The 20,921-nt window shown below is 46.9% G+C and overlaps 1 protein-coding gene across 2 annotated transcripts; it reads left to right on the top strand.

Annotated features, from left to right (window-relative positions):
* The first annotated feature begins 62 nt into the window (after window positions 1-62).
* On the top strand, window positions 63-17,634 carry Ddo (D-aspartate oxidase). 2 transcript variants are annotated; one of them, XM_040728249.1, is made up of 5 exons: window positions 63-218; window positions 1,903-2,077; window positions 3,248-3,356; window positions 6,459-6,635; window positions 14,851-17,634. In XM_040728249.1, the coding sequence occupies exons 2-5, from the start codon at window positions 1,906-1,908 to the stop codon at window positions 15,416-15,418; spliced, it is 1,026 nt and encodes a 341-aa protein (XP_040584183.1). In that variant the 5' UTR covers window positions 63-218; window positions 1,903-1,905; the 3' UTR covers window positions 15,419-17,634. The 2 variants fall into 2 exon arrangements, with proteins under 2 accessions (XP_040584183.1, XP_040584184.1); XM_040728250.1 differs by lacking the exon at window positions 14,851-17,634 and adding an exon at window positions 14,671-14,844.
* The last annotated feature ends 3,287 nt before the right edge of the window (window positions 17,635-20,921 follow it).

The following is a 20,921-nucleotide window of genomic DNA, read 5'->3' as shown; positions in this document are numbered from 1 at the left end:
GTTCACAGGGCTTTCGAGCTCCTCTCTCCTGGGCAGAGGCAGACACAGCTGATTGGGCCAATGGAGAGTCAGCTTAGAGAGAACACCCTTAATAATTTCCCCAATGGGAAGAAGTTTTGTTTTCCCTGTCTCTCAGGAAACCAGGCTAACTGGTCACTGGAAAACAAGTGTTGGTGCCAGGGCCTCCGGGGGACACAAGACTGCCTTCTCAGAGACAGGTATTTGAACCCCACTTTTGGCTCAGGGGCCATTCTGTCTGCACCCTGGAAGTTTGGGGGTGTGTCTTGGTGGGATTGGGGCCAGAGACTGACAGGTCACACCAGGATCCTTCCTATCTTTCTGGCTCTCCTTCCCCCACCTGGCAGCTGGCTATTCTTAGGCACAGATTGCTTTTGCCCTTGTGTTAACTTACTAGAGCTACGGACAAGCTGCTGGGCAGGCAAAGCCACTGTGATGAGGTGGGGTTAGTAAGGGCATGACTGGCTCTCTACACCCCCTGGGGACATGTCCAGGGCTTCCCCCCTCTGGCCTTACCCAATGGACTGTCATGTGCCCGAAACCCTTCTCTGTTTCCCCTTGGCTCTGGCAGTCTAGTCTCAGCTCAGAAACACACACACAGCTCAGTGATAGAAACAGCACACATTACACCTCCCAGAAAGGCTGCAGAGGCTCATGGGGGTGGGGGGAGAGTCACACGGAGCGAGGGAGGAGGCAGAGAATCACCCAGAGCCAGACCTCATGACGACCATGGCTGATTCCACCTGACCTGATGTCCCGGCCATTGCTCTTTGCAAGAAGGGATTGTGCCAAGGACAGGTTTTTATGCTGACAGCCCCAACAGCTGGCTGGGTATTAAAACTTAGCCTCTCAACATGGCAATGACTAACTGAATTGATTGTTATATTTTTTTTTCTCTCCTTATTTTGGAATTGAGCCAGATAGAGGGAGCTGGGCAGGGAGCAGATATAGCAAGCCAAAGTGAAGGCCGGCAGGGAGGCTGCCAGGGCTGAGGGAGTCATGGATCCCTGCTGACTTGTGAGAGGTAGGAGGAACTGAGATCTTTTCTCTTTACCTCTCACACAAGATGTCAGCCTTGCGGTGGGAGCCACAGGCACCTGGCACCTATATTTCCCCCAAACCCTCCCACAAGAGGCCTATTTGGGAGACAGCCTCCATGGCCTCTCATTTACCACTGAAGAGACTAATAAGAATTCGCTTGGTCTCATCTTCGAAAGGGCATGGAGGCTGGAAGGTCATGGGCCATTCCTTCATGGTATAGAACCATCCATGGCGCAGTTCAGCCAGGAGCCCAGCTTCCTTTATTTTGAAAATACACTGTCTAGGTTGGGAGTTCAGGCCCAGAGTTCTAGGAGGAGACAGTGACGGGAGGGAATGAGGAGGCTGGGGAGAGAGTTGGTTCCCAGAGACTGTGAAGATGGGAACATGATGTCAGTTTCTGTCACTCAAGCTCTGTCTGATGCTGTCATTCAAAACAGATGCACAATGTGCTGGCGGTGCCTCTGTGTCTGCTCCTCAGCAGGTCCTAGGAGCAGAGGTCACAGCTCAGCCACCCTCCAGGCCTTGTTTACCTCCCCAGCACTCCCTGAGATGTGCCCACAGGGGAAAAGTTCAGCAGGTGCACAAAGGCTAGAACTCTGTCCCCAAATGCCTTGTGATTGCTGGTGGCAGAAGAGCTAGGCTGGTTTTGGTTTGGCTGGTAACGCCTGGAGAGACCTCGTAGCTCTTACTGATGTTTAATGGAGCGAGAGGTTAGGGAGTCGCTGGCCTTCACCATGGGGACATCAGAAGGAAGTCTTAATTAACTCTGAGAGGAAAGAATTGTAGCCCGGACTTCATCTGGGCAGAATGATTCCCTAAAGGTCTGCATTTCGCTCCTCTCAGGCCATGGACACGGTGCGCATTGCAGTTGTCGGGGCTGGCGTGATAGGCTTGTCAACCGCCTCGTGCATTTCCCAGCTGGTTCCCCGATGCTCCGTTACCGTCCTCTCAGACAAGTTCACTCCTGATACCACCAGTAATGTGGCAGCTGGGATGCTCATTCCTCACAAGTATCCAGGTGAGAGACAGGTATTTCTAAGATGCTGATTTTCACACTAGGTGCCTGTCTTGTGACCGTTGCTCGGAGTCCCCTTGCTTATACCAGGCCTGTGTAAGTGATCCTGAAGGCTGCCTGGCGTTCCTGGACGTCTTCAAAGGACGCGCTTCATCTGAGAGTCCATCCAGTCACAGACGCCTTTGCTCTCTGTGAGGCTCAGTGCCTTGGTGTCCTGAAACATTTCTTTGTCTTTCCGCTGTTGCTAGAGGAAAGCTTTGCTCCGCTCCCCAGACTTCTTCATAAGAAATGATCCAGACCAGCACTAGTAATAAATACGGCCCCGTGCCTACCGGTAGGCTCTTTTGAGGATTAAATGAGCTAATATTCACAGAGTTCAAACTAGTGCCCTGCACAGAGCCATTCATCCATCTGCATTTGCAATTATTCCTGCCACTCTGACTACTGTAGTTTTGTTTGACCAGAATTTGAATATGAATTAGGTCACTGCTCAATCCGCAGTTGAACTGGAATTGTCTGTTATCTGGAGATGATTTCTGTAGCGTGCGGCTTTAAGCGACTATTCCATTTTTAGGGTTCAGATGTAGGAATGTAGGAATGCATATTAAGCCAACTCTCCACACTGACATAGGTCATTGGAGGACAGTCCATTGAGGTCTAATGTAATTCTGCAGTGCAGTTATTATTTCTTCTGTGTCTCCAAACAAGCAGCCTGTCTGCAATTTTGGGAGAGTGTTGCACTCACACAGGCACACTTTTCACTTATAACAATGTTTATTCAATATTAAAGGAGTATTTGTTAGTTTTTAACCAGTGATTTATTTAAGTCTTGTTACTAACACATCCTTGTTGATCTGTGCTTCCAACCTGCTTGTAAGGGGCCTCTCTGTTCTGTTTATTGTCCCAACCATGTGCCTGGTTGGATTTCCCAGTCACCCAGTCATTCCTGCTCTGGCTGGCATCTTAGAAATATACCGTGTGTGCTTCTGGCTCCCGTGTCAGGCTGCCCTGCCTAGCCTGTTTCCCCTCCATCAGTAACCATTACAAGAGTAGGCCAGATAGACACATCAACATCGAAAGCTCCGTGTGTTCTGTCTGAATGCTCCTCCCTGACTACATTTGTGCCATGATCGTTTCCTCTCTGTTGGCCTTCGCTTTTCTCCATGACTGCAGACACACCTGTGCCCACGCTGAAGCAGTGGTTTTTGGAGACCTTCCAACACTTGTCTGCAATTGCCAAGTCTGCAGAAGCCACAGATGCGGGTGTTCATCTGGTGTCTGGGTAAGAAAAGGAATTTGAAGTTGTGGAAATAGAACAAGACTGAGACCAGAGATCAGCAGAATATATTTGCAAGAGGGAGGATGTGGAAACTGCTTCAGAAAACTTGAGAAATACTACTTAACAGAATTAGGTTTTTTAAAACAGTATATAATCATTGTAATTTTTTATCACAATTTTTTGAGTTTGTTGAAAGGATGTGCAGTGGTTTGAAAGTACAGAGAAAAGCGTAGGCACTGAGTTGGGTGTGTGGAGGTGGTGTAGCTGAGGGACAGCAGAGAGGAGTGACCCTGCAGCGGACACAGAGACCTTAGGCAGAGGAACGTCTTATTTATGTGAGAATCATTACAAAACAAGATGGCCCCCAAAAGTAAGTTTTGTACTTCCTAAAGATGCTTTTTGGGGAAGGGGTAGTGTTGGAGATTGAGCCCAGGGCTTGTGCATGCTAGGTCATGCTGGGTGAGTGCCCTACAACTGAACTATATCTCCAGGCCTAGACTCATCTCTTGAAGTGCCATTTGGAATATAGTGTTTCTGAAGTGATGAATACCTTTCTGTTTGATTGTTAATATCTGGGTTAGAGGAAATGCATACTCAAGTGAGGTTTTGAGAATAAGCCTCATTTAACTTTTCTTTTTAAAAATAATTTGTTTTATTTTTATATACATTGGTGTTTGCCTGCAGTGTCTGTATGAAGGAATCAGATCCCTTGGAACGGGAGTTACAGACAACTGGGAGCTGCCATGTGGGTGCTGGGGATTGCACCTGAGTCCTCTCAAAGAGCTTTCAGTGCTCTTAACTGCTGAGTCATCTCTCCAAGTCCCCCACAACTCGATTTAATATCTCTAACACAGACAGCACTTAAAACATGATAATTGCATCCTATATCCTCTTAAGTAGAGGTTACTAAGTGTTTTAGTGTCTTCAGATTTCATCATCATCAAACAACAACAGACGTGCTGTCCTGTGTGCTAACACAGCCTTCTGAAGAGCAGATGGACACCTACCTTTTAGGATGTTTCCAACTGCTGCTCTGTCTATGTGCCACCAAGACTATTTAAAAAGTATCTGTCTTGGAACTGCAGAGATGGCTCGGTGGTTAAGAACGTTTTCTGGCCGGGTGGTGGCGGTGCACGCCTTTAATCCCAGCACTCGGGAGGCAGAGGCAGGCGGATCTCTGTGAATTCGAGGCTGGGCTGGACCGATAGCCTCCAAAACAATATAGAGAAGCTCTGTCTCGTAAAAACAAAACAAAACAAAACAAAACAAAACAAAAAGAACGTTTTCAGTTCTCACAGAGGACCTGGGTTCAGCTTCCCAAACCTCATAACTTCCTATGACTCTAGTTCCAGGAGATCTGGTGTCCGCTCTGGTCTCCGTGGGCTCTTGCATAAAGGCAGTGTGTATAAAGGCATGCAGCACGCATGCATACAAGTATAATAAGTGAGGAAACACTCATTTTTCACAAAGCAGCAGCAGAAGGAAGCTCCAGGCGATGGACACCTCTTCTAAGTGCTTATTTACAGCAGTAGGGGTCTGCCCTTTCTCTTCTTGCCTTCTGTGGTTTGAATGAAAATGGCCCCAAAGGCCCTTGGGGAGTGGCACTATTTGGGGGTGTGGCCTTATGGAGTAGGTGTGGCCTTGTGGGAGGAAGTGGGGTGAGCTTTGAGGTTTCAGAAGCCCAAGCCAGGCCTAGTGTGCCTCTCTCTTCCTTCTGCCTGAGGGTCTGGATGTAGAACTCTCAGCTCCTTCTCCAGCACCATGTCTGCCTGTACGTTGCCATGCTTTCTACCATGATGATAATGGACTAAACCTGTGGAACTGTAAGCCAGCCTCAATCAAATGTTTCCTTTGTAAGAGTTGCCATGACCATGTTGTTTCTTCACAGCAATAGAAACACTAACTAAGACGCCTTCCCTCACCATATAATCACTAGGATGGGTGATGATATCCTCACTTTTCCAAAGCCCCTATTCAAAGAAGCAGGTTCTGCTTAACCATCAAGCTGTGGACTTATTCTTTATAATGTCAGGGCCTATTCTGTCTCCCCAACGTTAGTTGCTGAGTCATATGGAAGCATGGTATTATTCACCATGCTATAGTCATGCTGAACCTATTCCAAAACCAAAAGGAATTCATCAACCTTGTCTCTAAGTAATTTTTTTTAGAAACAGACATGTTCCAATATTCTGTCATTTCAAAAATTAAGGCTTTATAAATTTCTTGTGTATATTTGATATAACTTTAATCCTCATTTCTTCAAAAAGAATTTTGGTAGCACTCTCTATACTAGTCTTCTAGGTTTTAGGGATATGGCAATGAAGACTTCCACATATAGTAAATGATTATAAATATGTATTAAGTGAATTTTACCAAAGATAGGTACAGTTTTTTCCTCAAGTGGTTGAGACCTGTGGGGAATGTACTCAGGAGGCTGAGGCAGGAGGATCACCATGAGTTGAAGGTCAGCCTGGGTTATATAGTGAGTTCCAGGACAGCCAAAGATACGTAGTGAGACCCTGTCTCAAAAACAAAAACAAATGAACAAAGTCCTACCAATTAAAATATCATGTTCAAAACCAAGGCTAACATTTGAATTTCTTTTAGTTTCATTTCCTTCTTTATAGGAAGTGTGGCGCAACGCGTTACAAAATTTCCTCTAAAATATGCAGTCATGTGTGTAAATAGGAAATCATGGTAAAACCATTTCAGAAAAATCAATTAAATCTATTTATTTAGATAAAACACGTAGTGAATATGCTAAAAAGGAAATCATGACAAAGCCATTTCAGAAGAAAATTAATGAAATTGAAGATGTGAGAAGGCATGATGTTTATTGTTTGTCGTGCTGGGGTTACAAACCTGAGCTGGTGCCTGCCAGCTGGGAGCCCACCTCTGCGTGACCCGCCAGCCCTGTGACTTCCTTACAGATGTCTGATTCCTTCAGCCGTGCACATCTGAACTCGGCTACTCAGTTACCTGAGGCCTAGAGGATGGAAGAATCGACCGCTTCCTCTGAGTTTACAGGAAGCGAAGTTTTAAACGCTTATGAAAAACACACGATTCCACAAACTTTAAAGGCCCCTCTGACTTCCTCTGCTTCAGTTGGCAGGTGTTCCGGAGTGTCCCCCAGGAAGAGGTGCCTTTCTGGGCTGATGTCGTTCTGGGGTTTCGGAAGATGACAGAGGCCGAGCTGAAGCGATTCCCTCAATACGTCTTTGGTCATGCTTTTACAACTCTGAAGTGTGAGACTTCCGCCTACCTCCCATGGCTGGAGAGAAGGTTGGTTGAAATGTCCTTGTTTTCTCCTGTTTGACATGGTGATAAATCATTGCCTAGCTGTTCATAAGGCACACGGCCAGCTCTCCTGGCTTCTCAGGGCTCTCTCGTACTCTCCAGGTTGTGGAAGCCTCTGGAGAGCGTATCACACTCAGGGTAACTTGGTGCCTCCTTTGTCCCCATTCCCTCAGAGAAAAGCCAGGTACTGAAGTCTTAGTTTCCACATGCAGAAAATAGAGTCATTCAAATAGTATATTTATAACTTAATTTCTTTGGAAGAGAAAATCCTATGTTTACCATAAATTAGTTTTAATTTTTTTCAGTAAAAAATAGCTTCATTATTATGATTATGATGATGATTACTAATTTGGTTCTGAGTAAGAACATTAAAATTGAGGGCTTATCTGAAATATGTGATTGCTTCCCTTCTGACTTGGTTTTCAGCACTCTCTGGTCTTAGTATTTCAGGATCCACAGCAAGGGTGTTTTCACTTGACACACGTCAATGCATCTCTTGCTGGTTTGCTTATCCAGTGCCTGAGGTGGGGGACTCGTAAAACATAAGCCCTGCCAATCCCCAAATCTGGGTACCGGGTCCATCACTCTTATCTGGGACCAGAGGTCTTCTGAAATTTGGTCTTCTTTTTGTTTTGTTTTTAATCTACGAAATGACCCTGTCATCTGGCCAGATGGCCAATATGGTGGATGACAAAGTCTACCTGGCCCCTTCTCTTCTATGGAAGGCTTGCTGGAGCAGGGACAGGGCCTCATTGCGGCCCAGGAGGAGCCCTGCAGGCTGGTGGGAGGCAGGGCGGTGTCGCTGTGAAGGAATAAGACATCTGGGGTTCACTCTGTGGGCCGGGAAGCCCCAGATGGGCAGCCGCACAGTCCCTGCTGTTCCTTACGCTTGGGCCTGTTCTGCTGCCGCCTCCGTCTCTTCCCCAGTGTGAATACTCAGCCTTCTGTGTCCTCATTCAGAAGAGAACATTCCTCCCAGCATGCCGTGTAGCAATGGCTGCAGCCTCAGCGCCTGCCAGGATGTTACATCAACCCAGGGAAATTACATTATTTTATTATAACTTAGACTGTTAAATTTTCCCCAAGAACAGAAAAGATCATCTCCTTCTCAAACATTGCCCATAATGTCTATAACAACCCAACACACAGAAGCCCTCAGAGGCTTAATCACTCGTGCAGGGAATATTTTATATCTTGGGACAGTAAAGTCACCCGCTTGGCTGTGTTTTTGCTTGCTACCACAGGAAATGAATCATAGAGGCAATAATTCTTTTGCTAGGCACCCTACCCAAATAAATTATCCTGAAGGGGTCAGAGCCACCCTGCATTTGGTGACATCTAGAAAGTCTGGTGGTCACTCTCAGTGCTGGAGACCTATAATTTAGAAGGGCTGATTTCTCTCCAGGATGCCATGGCTCTGAGGTAGCCTCCTCGGAACCCGGCACGGACCTCCCTGCCCACGCTGATAGGCATCTCTGTTGCTTTTCCTTGACAGGCCTTGCACCCCAGTTTTGCTCATATTTCTCGTGTTCTTTCTCCCATCTGCCTGACTCTTGTTTCCTGGGGAGTTATACAGAAATACACACCTGCATCGCACATCACCCAGGGGGCAGGCTCTTCCAGTTTATGCCTGTCCAACTTGCAAGGGCCTTTTCTTGTGTGGGGGAGACTCTTTCTCCTCCTGTCTAACACAGAGGAACTATGGGAACATAGCCTCTCCTCTGAAATATCCCTTAGGGCAGTGTTTCTCAGCCTGTGGGTCACCGCCTCCTTGGGGGGGGTGTTACATATCAGATATCCTGCATATCAGATATATACATTACAATTCCTAACAGTAGCAAAATTACAGTTATGACGTAGCAATGAAGTAATTTTATGCTTGGAGGTCACCACCATGTGAGGAAGCCCTGGACCACACCTATATCCCCTCCTCCAAGGGCACAGAGGCTGGTTTACACATGACGCCTGGTGTAGCCTGGAGTGATTCGTATGTATTCATGGAGTAAGACCAGGCTGGGGTGGACACTCAGACAAGTGTGCAATAGCACGTAGTTCATTGTGAGGACGTTAGCCAGGTCAGCAGTCAGCAGACAAGAAATGTCAGGGAAGAATTAGACTGTATGCATGTGGCAGCTTTGTAAAACCTAAAATCCATTTTAAAGCTCTCACTATGGGAACATGTGTTGGGCATGGCGACAGGAGCGTGTCATGAAGGAGCTGGATTTCCCCAGTGAATCCTTACTCATGACTTGCCTACTGAAATTTAAAAGAGCCTTCTTTTTCTTCTTGTTTTTGAACAAATTGACTGAGCATAGCTGATTTTTATCTCTGGTGACGAGGCGCCATTCCTCGAGTTGAGAGCAGGGATTCAGTTCGAGAGCTGGCTAACAATGCATATATAACAACTCTGATATCTTCTCTAATGAACTTTCTGTCTTTTCCCAGTCCTGGCCATGCCTACCTCTCTTCATTTCACACACGCTTCATCTTCAATGTGGCTTCCACATCTCTCACTCCAACCCCTTTCCAGGTGGTGACTGAAAACTCATTCTGATTAACTTTGGAGAACCCCCCAGAGTCACCTCTCTTCATTCTAAGGTGAGAGGAGAGCTGACTCCATACCAAGAGAGATGTCTTCCTTCAGATACCGGAGTTGTTAGGATCAGAGCTCCTGGTAGCTGGCCCCAATAAACCAGGTTTGGCCCGTCCTCCATAAGCCAATTAAACACACAGGTGACAGTGAAGAGCAGAAAAAGGAGCATTATTCAGTGTAGCCACATTGTGGAGAAAATCAAAGAGTTCACCCCCAGAACCATATCCACCTTCAGCGTGCTAGAATTCGGTTTGGGTTTAAAGAGAAGGCCAAAGGTACATACAGCGGAATAGCTCTGCTCAAGGTGGGGTCTCCACTCTGCTCACCTCTAGTCTTTGTTGCAAGGTGGGCTAACAAGCCAGGGCTGCAAAAAATCTCCTTCCAGGAGACCCCCTCTCATCAGACACCAGGGTCTCAGTCTTCTCCTGGAGTGAGATTCCTGGGGATATCTCAATTTCTTGGGGTTCAGTTTTCATTTGTTTGATAGCTAAAATGAGAGGCTCAAATGTCTCTAGATTATTTTCACTCCTGTGGGGATGACTGCATTCAGCTCTGAACCCCAACTCCAGGCAGTCCTGCTCTGCCTCTGGTCTCCTTCATGTTTTTGGATTGGTACCCACACCCTCCCAGGAGGATGCTCAGAGGCTTCAGATGCCAGCTTGAGCATGGGCCCAGTACCAATCTCCTTCCTACTGGCCAAGGCACAGAAGTTTCTGGACCATTTAGTCTGCAGAGGTGTAGCCCCATGTCTTTTACCTCCTCTCCAGAGCAGACATGCATCTGCAGTGGGAGTTTTCACTTTATAGCGTTGCAATGCAGAGGGTTATTTGGATAACATTCTTAAACTAAGGTATACTCTGTCTCAAAGGAGTGATTGGCAGCTTAGAAACTGCCTGAATTTTAAGTGATTAAAATGTCTATTGTTCCTCATTTTCTATTCATTAAGTTCCTATAAAACCATTATAACCTGTTTCAGTGAGTTGATCCGGCCTCTTCCCTAGGCTGTACCCTCCTGTAGGGAGAGATCTTACCTACCCAAAGCACTGACCGCGCCCAAACGGCTCCTTTGGGTTCCTGTCAAGTCTTAGAGAGCAGTGCGTGGACCTTTGGTTCTTGACTTTCTTGGCTTCTCATGCAAGTGACTTCACCCTCAATAAAATATCATATGACATCCCTACTTTGTATAGCTTAACATATCCACGATACCCTCCTTTCTGTCTTGGCCCCTACCCAAAGGTCCCTGCTCCCTTCTGCCAGTCCTCACTGTGGTATTTCTCCAGCAGAGCCCTTCGTTCCTGTAAATGCTCTTAGTTAATGGAGCTCCCTTTTCCTCATGGATTATGGGGCTGTGGGACGCTCTCCTTGCAAAATGGGGTCTCACTCCCTGCCAGAATCTCCAGAGGAAAATGATGGAGCATTTTCTATCCCTAGTTGTTCTCCCCAACTGCTGTAATAGCAACTTCATGCGGTTGTAAAAGTGACTTCTTGGCTTCTGGTCATTTAAGTTAGTATCTGGCTTCTGGATGCAGTGCCTTCCTCTACACTGGTGTCAGCTCATGATGTACATGCCTGAGATACATAGCGATGGGTGTGTAGCACCACATGCTCACTCACATTGGAACAACGCATGGTGACCTGGCTCTGGGCGTGTGCAGCGGGTTTCTTCCTGGGAAAGAGGTCTAAGAGGAACCCGGCAAGTCTGGCTGGGCCTTCTGAAAGCCTGGTAGATCATCTCCAGTGACAGCTCCCAGCGTTTGAAACAGAAAAGAAGGACATTTGCATTCATTAAATTCTCACGAAAGACCTAACTGATCTTTGAGCTCGGCACACTCTTATCCCTAGGCTATAGTTAGGGAAACAAGTTCAGTGAATTGAAGAAATTTGCATAAATCCTATGATTGGTAAGTTCACTTATTTCCCTGAATTAGAAAAAATAACCCTGAGTTCTGATTAGAATGGCTGAGCCCAGGATATAATGTTCAAAGATTTGTGCATGGAACCTACAGTCTATTCAAAGAAAAACAAAACCAAGACAGTGTTCAAAAGAAGAGCCACTTAAAACCTTTAAAGAGTCTAAGTGGCCATAGTTAAATGTAAGTGACACGCAGCTGTGGAGCAGGCTACCCATAGGCCACATAGCAGGGCTTGTGTTCTATAGCAGTGTGACAAGCCCTTGATCTGTCTTATTTTTCTAGCAAAGCTCTGACTGAGCAACTGCAGCTGTGGTAGGTAACACATTTGTCAGCCCTGGTCCAGATGTTGTCCCCTTTCATTTCCACAACAAGCTGATGAGGGCAGTCTGGGAGCAATATGGAGGAAGGGAAAGCTGGAACTTAGAGTTTTCTAGCGTGACAAGGTTGTAGCGGAAGTGAGGGGTAGATGGTCCTACTTCCCAAAAGTCTTTCCTTGGAACTTGCTTTCTTTAATTCCTCTGCAGTTTCACGTGTGTATATAATGATTTTAGTTGTTTTCAGCCCCATTACCCTCTCTCATCTCCCTCCCTCTCTGTTGAAACCCTTTGTCCTATTTGTTTTCTATAGCTCTGGTAAAACAGACCAAAGCAACTTGGGGGAGGAAATGGTTTTTCTGGCTTACATGTTCAGACCACAGTCTATCATGAAGGAAAGTCTGGACTGGAACTCAAGTAGGGCAGGAACCCGGAGGCAGGAGCTGATACAGAGGGCATGGAGAGGAGCTGTTCACTGGCTCGCTCCCCAGGCTTGCTCAGTCTGCTTTCTTCTAGAACCCAGGACCACCTGCTCAGGGATGGCCTCAACCACAGTGGGCTGGACACTCCCATGCCAGTTATCACTCAAGAAAAAGCTCCACAGGCTTGCCTATTGGCCAATCTGATGGGGGCTTTTTCTCAAGTGAGGTTCTCACTTTTCAGATAACTCTAACTTGGGTCAAGTCGAAGAAACTAGAAACAAAACCTCAACAGCACACCCTTCTTCCAGACAGCTCCTGTCCTACTTTCGTGTATTTCCCTTTTTCTATTCTTGCAACCCATTGCATTTAATTAGGGTTATTTGCAGAACCCGGTTGGGGGATTATTTACTTAATAGAACACGGGGAAATTATCAGTGCTGCACCACTGAAATAAACGATACGTCTTCCTCCAGCAGCTACCAAGGGAAGTGTGGGGTCTCCTGAGCCCTCCCCATCCCTGGTGAAATGTTGATGGGTCCAGGCTTGTGCAGCTCACAACAGCTGCTGGGGGCTTTTGATCGCTACAGTTGTATAACGTCCAGTAGACCCTTCCTCCCCTCAGCACTCCTCCCCACCTTCTGGCTCGTATGTTCTTTTCACTCCATCTTTCTGTGGTGTTGGTGTTTATTTCTTAAGCAGCACAGACACGGTACAGAGTGCTGGTTAGCGTTGCCACAAGACACCAAGTCCCTCTTCTTTCAGCAATGTTTGGCCTGAGAGAATTACCTCACTTTGAAAACACTGTTCGTTAGTGCACACCCAACAAACATAACCTCAGTTTCCAAATTGTTCCGTGGAGAGAGTGGAAACTGTCATTCTCTCTGCTTTCAGTCACTCTGCCACACAGACGTTTTCATTGGTTGTTTGTGACCCCGGCTAGATGCTCGCCAGTGTCTTTGGGTTTTCTTGCGCAGGTAAACGCCACAGTCTTCTATTGGTTTTCTGAAGAACAAGCAAGGATACATAGGGCAATATTTAGTGCTTAAAACAACATCTTGGACTGAATGGAAAGTACGCCCCAGGTTCAAATTATTGCGGACTTAGCACAGCTGGGCCCTCTGCAAATATTTAATATAAATACATGAATCCAACCCAGAGGCTTCTGGCTGTCCTTCAATTGCTCAGTGGTGCTGTGGGAGTGGTCCCGCCAGTGGGAGGGGTGTGGAGAGTAAGCGGATGAGGCTCTGACTGTCATTCACCATCCGCGGAGTTGCTGCGGAGAAGACAAAGCTCTGCTCACAAAAGCTGAGCTGCTGTTGGGGCCTGTGATGCTGGGAGCGGCCATGCTGTTCACTTGTTACTTTCCTCTACTTGTGGCATTTTCTAGAACTGGGGACAGTGTCAAAAGGCCAGTTCCTTCCAGATCTCAATGCGAGTTTCAGTTGAACTTTCCAGCTAGAAGGAGTAGAATGTCAGCGTCTTTCCTTGTTGAGCTAAAAATCAGAGGTGAAACTTTGCCATCATTTCTTCTGGCATCACGCTCTGTCTAGACTTTTCCTGTGTCTTCCTTCTCATGAGACCTTTGTTCATCCGGCATGGAAGGGGAGGGTGGTGAGTTAGCACGCGCACCTCTGCTCTCTCGGAGGTGGGGTGGGCACAGGCACCCAAACCTCTGTTTCTGCTCTCAGTCTTGTCTTCCCCATATTCTCTCTGGAATGTGTTTGAGCAAGAACAGACAGGGGAACAGACGCATCTGGGGTACCACTTTATTTTCCAGAGTTCCCCTGAGATGGAACCAATTGTGCGTGCGTGCGTGTGTACGTGCGTGCTTATGTGCGTGCGTTTGTGTGTGTGTGTGTACGTGCACACACATATCTGTATCCGTATGTTAAACCCTCACACTGCCAGCTGTCTACACTGTCTCTCAGTTCTTTTTCTGGCCCTCGAGGGTGGGCACTATGTCTCACAATATTTTTCCCTCTCAGCAATGTATTGCTTCTAGATCACCAACCTGCATCTGTTGGACAAAACTGCCAAAGTCTTTTATATTAAATCCCCTGTATCCTATAAGGAGCCTAGGAATAAGATTATAGGATTACAAGGGATTAAGATGACAAGATTACTGGGGAATTTATTATTATTTTTAATGGTTATAGAATTTCCACATTCAAGATGAAAAGAGTTGCTGGGATGGGTGGCGGTTATGTTTGTACAACAATGTAAGCTGACACATGCCACTTACACATTGCCCCTGAGCTGTGCACTTAAAAATGGCCCAAGTGGTAAGGTTTTATGCTGTGTATATTGTCCTACAATTCAACAACGATTACAAGGCTTTATAAGCCATCCCTTCTCATCATTAAACTATTTGGTTCAAAAAATGGCTGTCATTTATTTCATCAGCTGGATATTTTGTTCCTTTTGTGAAAACATTCTCAGAGAGAGAGAGAGAGAGACAGAGAGACACAGAGACACAGAGACACACACACACAGAGAGAGAGAGAGAGAGAGAGAGAGAGAGAGAGAGAGAGAGAGAGAGAGAGGAGGGACAGGGACAGAGAGTGAAAGCATCTACTAGAGTAAACTAATACGAAGGCGTATGTAAGAATTACCATGTGACTGGTGTGGAGGCAGTAGTGTCTGAACAAGAAGAGCTTGAGTGTTTGGAGCACAGATCGATTGATTTGGTATTTATTTTGCATCTCAACATAGGAACTCTCTGCAAAATGTTTTAAGAGAAAGATATGTGATTTTCTTTGTTTTGAATTTCCAAAATAGGTTTTCATTTAGGACTAGCCTCAAGAGTCTCCATTGGCCAAGGATGGAGCTAGACTGTGATGCCCGAGTCCTGGAAGCTCCCCAGAGCTTGCTGCTTTGTCGTTGCTGCTGTGGTCCTGTCCTTCACTTCTAGGAAGTGGGTGAGAGGTGGCTGAGCTCACCCCAGTCTTTCTTTCCCAGGATAAAGGAAGGTGGAGGTGTGCTACTCACCAGGAGGATAGAGGACCTGTGGGAACTGCAGCCATCCTTCGACATCGTGGTCAATTGCTCAGGCCTGGGAAGCAGACAACTTGTGGGAGACTCCGTGATTTCCCCTGTAAGGGGCCAAGTGCTCCGGGCACAGGCCCCCTGGGTGAAGCATTTCATCCGAGATGGGAGTGGCCTGACGTATGTCTACCCTGGTACATCCTATGTAATCCTGGGAGGAACCAGACAGAAGGGAGACTGGAATCTGTCCCCAGATGCGGGACTCAGCAGAGAGATCTTTTCTCGATGTTGTGCTCTTGAGCCCTCCCTCCACAGAGCCTACAACATAGAAGAGAAAGTGGGTCTGAGGCCCAGCCGGCCAGGTGTGCGTCTGCAGAAGGAGATCCTTGTCCGAGGAGGACAGAGGCTGCCTGTGGTCCACAATTATGGCCATGGGAGTGGGGGCATCTCAGTGCACTGGGGCTCTGCTTTGGAAGCCACCAGGCTGGTGATGGAATGCATCCATACCCTCAGGACCCCAGCTACTATGTCAAAGATGTAGCTGATATCAAAGGACAGCAGATCACACCAGGTGGTATTGATCAAAGCACAGTTTAAGGTCGTTAACTCAGCCTCATAATATTTCCACTGCTTGAAAGTTGAATCTGAACTTCTTTTAAAAATTAGAAATCACGCAACACATATCAGCAGACTTAGAAAGCTTGCCACTATTGACACAGGACACAGCTCCTATTTTTGTCAAAATATGTTATTAAAAAATACTTGTTATACAGGATAACATTTGGGGAGGATCTAACGCTAATACATGGATGATATAAGTGATAGGGCTTTTGTGTCTTTAGCTCATAAACTCGTAAGAGGAGACGATGTGTGGGGAACACGTTTGATCCCTGTCAGTTGTAGAGCTCTGCGTCATCCTCTTGGGTCATAGAGTCAACCAAGCAAGTGTTACCATCCCTCTAGATAAGACCACACTGTGCAGACCTCCTGTATTTAAGCGAAGGCAAAGCATGGCCATTGACAGCGCAGGCGGCGGCCGCTTCCTCCCCTCAGCTGGTGGTGAGAGTTGACGATGGAGATGGAGTTGCCTACGAAAGTGGCACCAGTGTAGAGCAACTGTCTGTCACTGTGCATGTTTTGTTGTTTCTGGGATGAGACACCTAACACAGACAACCTCAAGAATCAGTTTCTCACTGTTTCAGTCCATCATGCAAGGGAGACAAAGCTGTTCCGCTTATGCCTGCCGGAAAGCAGAGTGGAGAGGCGGCAGGGACGATGAGGGCCGGATACAGCCTCCACCCTCACTGCTGGTTACCTACGCCCTCCATCCAGCCCCCACCTCCTGCAGTTCATTCTCCTATAGTTCATTCAATTCTTGGATTTATCAACGGATTAAGTCACTGATTAGGTCATCCACGTCTACCCTCAGCCGCACCCAAAGGGGTGTTTTAGTACTCACCCAAGCCATCCCCCATCTTATCAAGCTGACATTAGGGATTTACCATGGCAGTCACCTAGGCTGCTTATTCCATTACCACAAATGATTGAGAGCTGGCTGACAACACAGTGAATGAGCGTCGTTGAAGATTGAGTAGTCTAGGCAACCAAAGAGCCAATTTGTTAGTGGAGATGGAACTGCCATTTTAAATGACATACAGTACAAAGTAGGCTTCGTGTTAAGACGTTTTGGGGAGGAAAGGACTGTGTCTTGTGATAAAATAGTTTGAGAGTTTCTGAGTTGAATAATTTAGTGTGATTCCCTAACTTAGTCTATTTGGAACCTTTAGCCTGCTCCTGTGCATTGAGGACCCTCGGGAGTGCTTTCGGCTTGGGAGATGTACCCACTCACTGAGAGAAGCAATCTGATGTCATCTAATTCTGGAGGGAGGTGCCGTTTGTTTCTGAATAACAAACTGTATCTTGAAGGTATTTTGGGGAGGTGTGGGTTTGGCCATAAATACAGGGACAAGGCAGGAAAGATGGCTCAGCAGTTAAGATTGCTGACAACCTCATATAACTACAGTTTCAGGGGGTCCAGCACCCTCTTCTGGTGTGTAGTTACACACACACCCTAGTCAGTGTTCTGCGCATGGCAACCGCAACACTCATAAAGAAAAGCATTTAATGGGGGATGGCTTACAGTTTCAGAGATTTAGTTCATTATCTTCATGGAGGAATGCATGGCAGCATGCAGACAGACATGGTGCTGGTGAAGCTCAGAGTTCTACATCTGAATCTATAGACGGCAGGAAGAGAGAGCCACTGGGCCATCCCACACTTCCTCCAACAAGCCACACCCACCTCAACAAGCCACACCTCCCAGGTCCTCCCAGATAGTGCCTCTCCCTGATGACCAAACATTCAAACATATAAGCCTACGAGGGGGGCATTCCTATTCAAAACACCACACACACACACACACACACACACACACACACACACACACACTCAACCACATACACATAGACACAGACATATATATTAAATAAATCTTTAAAAATTATTCCAAAATGTAGAGAAGAGAAGGTTACCAGCATAGCTCATTTTCACTCTTCTGTTGAGGTTTTGCATGTGATTTTGTTTGAAGAGAGAGCTATGCTGAGGCTCCAGAGGTTTTGATGGGCTAAGTCTTGTTAAATCAAGCAGGTTCAGATTCATTTCCATTAACGTCCACCAGGGGGTGATGTTGTATCAAACTCAAGTAAACTAAACTGGAAATTTAGAAATGACAAGAAATAAAGTGTGTGTGTGTGTGTGTGTGTGTGTACACGTACTTTAGCATTTCTATTGCTCAGATTCAATTATTCTGAATTTTATTTAAAGTAGACAGGATATGCATGTGCTTACATCAAAAAACACTGCATCACATGGGAAACTGATGATAAATGGTAGTTTTAACATGAAAAGATAACATTTTTAATGGTTAAAAACAAAAACAAAGGCTGCATCTCAGCAAGGAGATATCTTGTCCTTGGTAGAGTCATTAAAATATCTCACGTACTACACATTTGATTCCTCACTTCCCCCAAGGTCCTCCTCACTCCCCTACCCATACAACTTTACTTGTTTTCTCTCTCTCTCAAAAATAAAATAAACTCATGAAAACTTGAAAATGAAAAACAAAACCCAACAAGACAAAAAAAATACCTAGACAAAACAGACCAAAACAGAAACCCCAAACAAAACTGCCGGAGTTTGTTTTGTGTTGGCCAACTACTCCTGGGCACAAGACTGGCCTTGGAGTGTGACTGATAAACCGGTGACACTCTGTCTCTATGGGGGAAAACTGATTCTCCCTTTGCCAGCAGGGTCAGCTGTAAATAGCTCCATGGGTAGGGGAGGGGATGGGAGACTGCGTCCCCCTCTCCTCGCTGGGATGCATCCGGCCTGAATGTGTTCTAAGCACATCCATTCGTTTCTCCCACCCACACGGATGCTGCAGCTTTCTGGTTTTGCCCCTTGAGTCCCTCACACACCGTGACCTCCACCTATTTGCTATTCTGGTTTAGCTTCACACTCATTTCATATTTCTAAAGCTCTACATTGTAGGCCTGAAGGGTCAGAGGCTTCCTGGCTACCTGCCCTGGTTTCCTTGTCACTAATTGCTCAATGCTCCCGTGGTGTGTCTCTAAGGTCATTATTCATGTTGGTCATGAGCTGCCAACCCGTGCTGCATCCTAGCATCACGTGGGAAGCTGGGGGATCCTGATGCTCAGCCTTGCTTTGTTACAGCAGATTCTGTAAGACAAGGGGTGGGACGGTGGGTGCGTGGGGGGGCTCTGCAGCATCAGCTTGTGTTCAGAGCCGCCCCCAGGCTGGAAGCCTTGGCTGAGAACCGCAGTCTCCCCCCCCTCCCTTTTCCCTTAGAGCTCTCCCCTGCCGTAACCATCCCTGCCTCCCTTGCCGTCATGGCGCAGGGCTAGGGGCGTGTGCTGGTTTGCACAGGTACATCCACAGGCACTCGGAACAAGGTGGCCTATGACAATTAGCTGTCTCCCAAAATGGTTCTCTAGATATGCTGGTACCTTCCTTGCTGGTCAGAGGTTAGGGTTAGGAGACAGCTGCCTCTCTGAAAGATGGGACGTAGACTTTGCACACAAACAACCGTCCGAGCATGTAAGACAGCAGAGCTCCGAGCCACGGCCTGCATCTCCGAACCTTTCCCTTCTACAAGACACAGCACAGGACGCCAGACTGCTGTGCGTCAGACTTGCGAGACACCAGACCAGGGCCAATCCGAACAGTCGTTTCTGTAACAGTTGACACAAAATGCTCAGGACACGATCAGTAACCAATGTCTTCCCTAAGTTTGTCTCTCCTTCAAGGTTGGATCAACCAGAGAAATCAAAATATGCCCCCCTATCCAGGGTCAGCAGATGTCTTGCTTCATCAACCTGCTTGCTGTTTCCTGTGCAGAAGGTCTCCAGCCAGGGCCTCTCTGAACCGTTCCCTCTTCCTCTTGAAAGATTTCTAACTCCTCTGCCTGCCTTTGAGTGTCTGCCAAATGAAAGGGATCCAGGCTGACTCCCACACAAGCACTAAAGAAGCAGCCGTCAGTTTCCTTTTGGCTGGTGTATTAGTCAGCATTCTTCAGAGAAATAAGGCCGACACATGGCTATGTAGAGATCTATCACAGGGGACCAGGTCAGATCACGTGACTGCGGAGGCTGAGCAGATGTCTGTAAGACGAAGGCCTAGGAAGCCTAGTGGTTACAGCTCCAGTCCAAGCCGAAGCCTGAGGCCTGGGACAGCTCCAGGCTGAGTGTGAAGGGCAGGAGTGTGGGTGTTTGGGGGCAGGTGAACATCAACAGGTGGAGAACAGACCGGGCCCTCCTCACCTTCCGGCCATCCAGGCCTGCACTGGGTGGCTCAGGCCACATTTGTAAGGGCAAGGAACTCTGTCTGAAGTCAGATTTCGAGTCAGTTCCTCATCTCCGGCCAGCAAGAGGGCTCAGTGTGCAAACCCGAGAACCTGGGTTTAACTCGCAGAACCTCCAGTAGAGCGCACAGTAGAAGCAGGGAGTTCCCGGTGCTCATGTCTTCTGGAGACATCCCTACACCCACATCTATGTCCACGGATAACATGTGACCAGCTATTTCTAGCTATTTGGGCACTCCTTAACTGAGGCACAGGAAATAAACCATTGTAACCGGTCTTTATTTCTATGAAGATCTCATGTTTGTGCAAACATTTTTTTTTAAATTGGAGAGTGCTGCCGCCTAAAAATGGACCACCTGTTTTATTTCCTTGTTTCCAATTCCAGAACATTGTTTATGATTTTTGATGCTTTGTAGACATAGGAGACAACTGGTTTCTGTCTTAAATCCTTGCTTTCAAGTGTGGAGCCTTTGTGACTGAGTGTGTGCCTGCCCTGCTGTGACCCAGGGGAACGAGGCTACTTTGAGGCCCGGTCATTGTCACCATGGTGCTTCTACAGACAAAGGTTATGTTCAGAGTTTAGGATGTTATTCACTTAAAAAGAAAAGACGTTGAACAGAAAGGCCATATCCTGGCTGGGTGCAGTGTTTAGAAGATAAGCTATTTTAAAATGACACATATTCCTGTTACAGGATAGATACATTCATTCGAATGGGCTCTCCCTCCCCCTCCCCTTCCCTTTGTTTCCTCCCCTTTCCCTCTCCTGCACCCTCCCTTCCTCCTCCCCTCCCTCCCTCTCTTTCTTCTTTCCCTCTCCTCTTCCCATCCTCCCGTCTTTCTTTTCTTTGTCTCCTCCTTTGCCCTCAACTTTTCCTCTGCTCTTCCTTCCAACCCCCCGCCCTTTTCTTTCTCCTCCTTCTTCTAATTTTGATTTTTTTTGAGACAGGTCTCACTATGTAGCTCTAGCTGTCCTGGAACTCTTCTGTAGACCTGGCTGGCCTCGAACTCACAGAGATCTGCCTGCCTCCGCCTCTCGAGTGCTGGGATTAAAGGTGTGTGCCACCACACACACAGTTTTCCTTTTCTTTTGGTCTGCTACACAGCCCAGGCTGGCCTGAAACACCAGTTTATATTCAAGCCAAACTTTCTCAGTCAATCAAGATCT

This window comes from Mesocricetus auratus, unplaced genomic scaffold (assembly GCF_017639785.1).
Source record: "Mesocricetus auratus isolate SY011 unplaced genomic scaffold, BCM_Maur_2.0 Super-Scaffold_100018, whole genome shotgun sequence".
Lineage (NCBI taxonomy): Eukaryota > Metazoa > Chordata > Mammalia > Rodentia > Cricetidae > Mesocricetus > Mesocricetus auratus.
The sequence above is the reverse complement of the archived record's forward strand: the minus strand, read 5'-3'. Positions and strand labels throughout refer to the sequence as shown.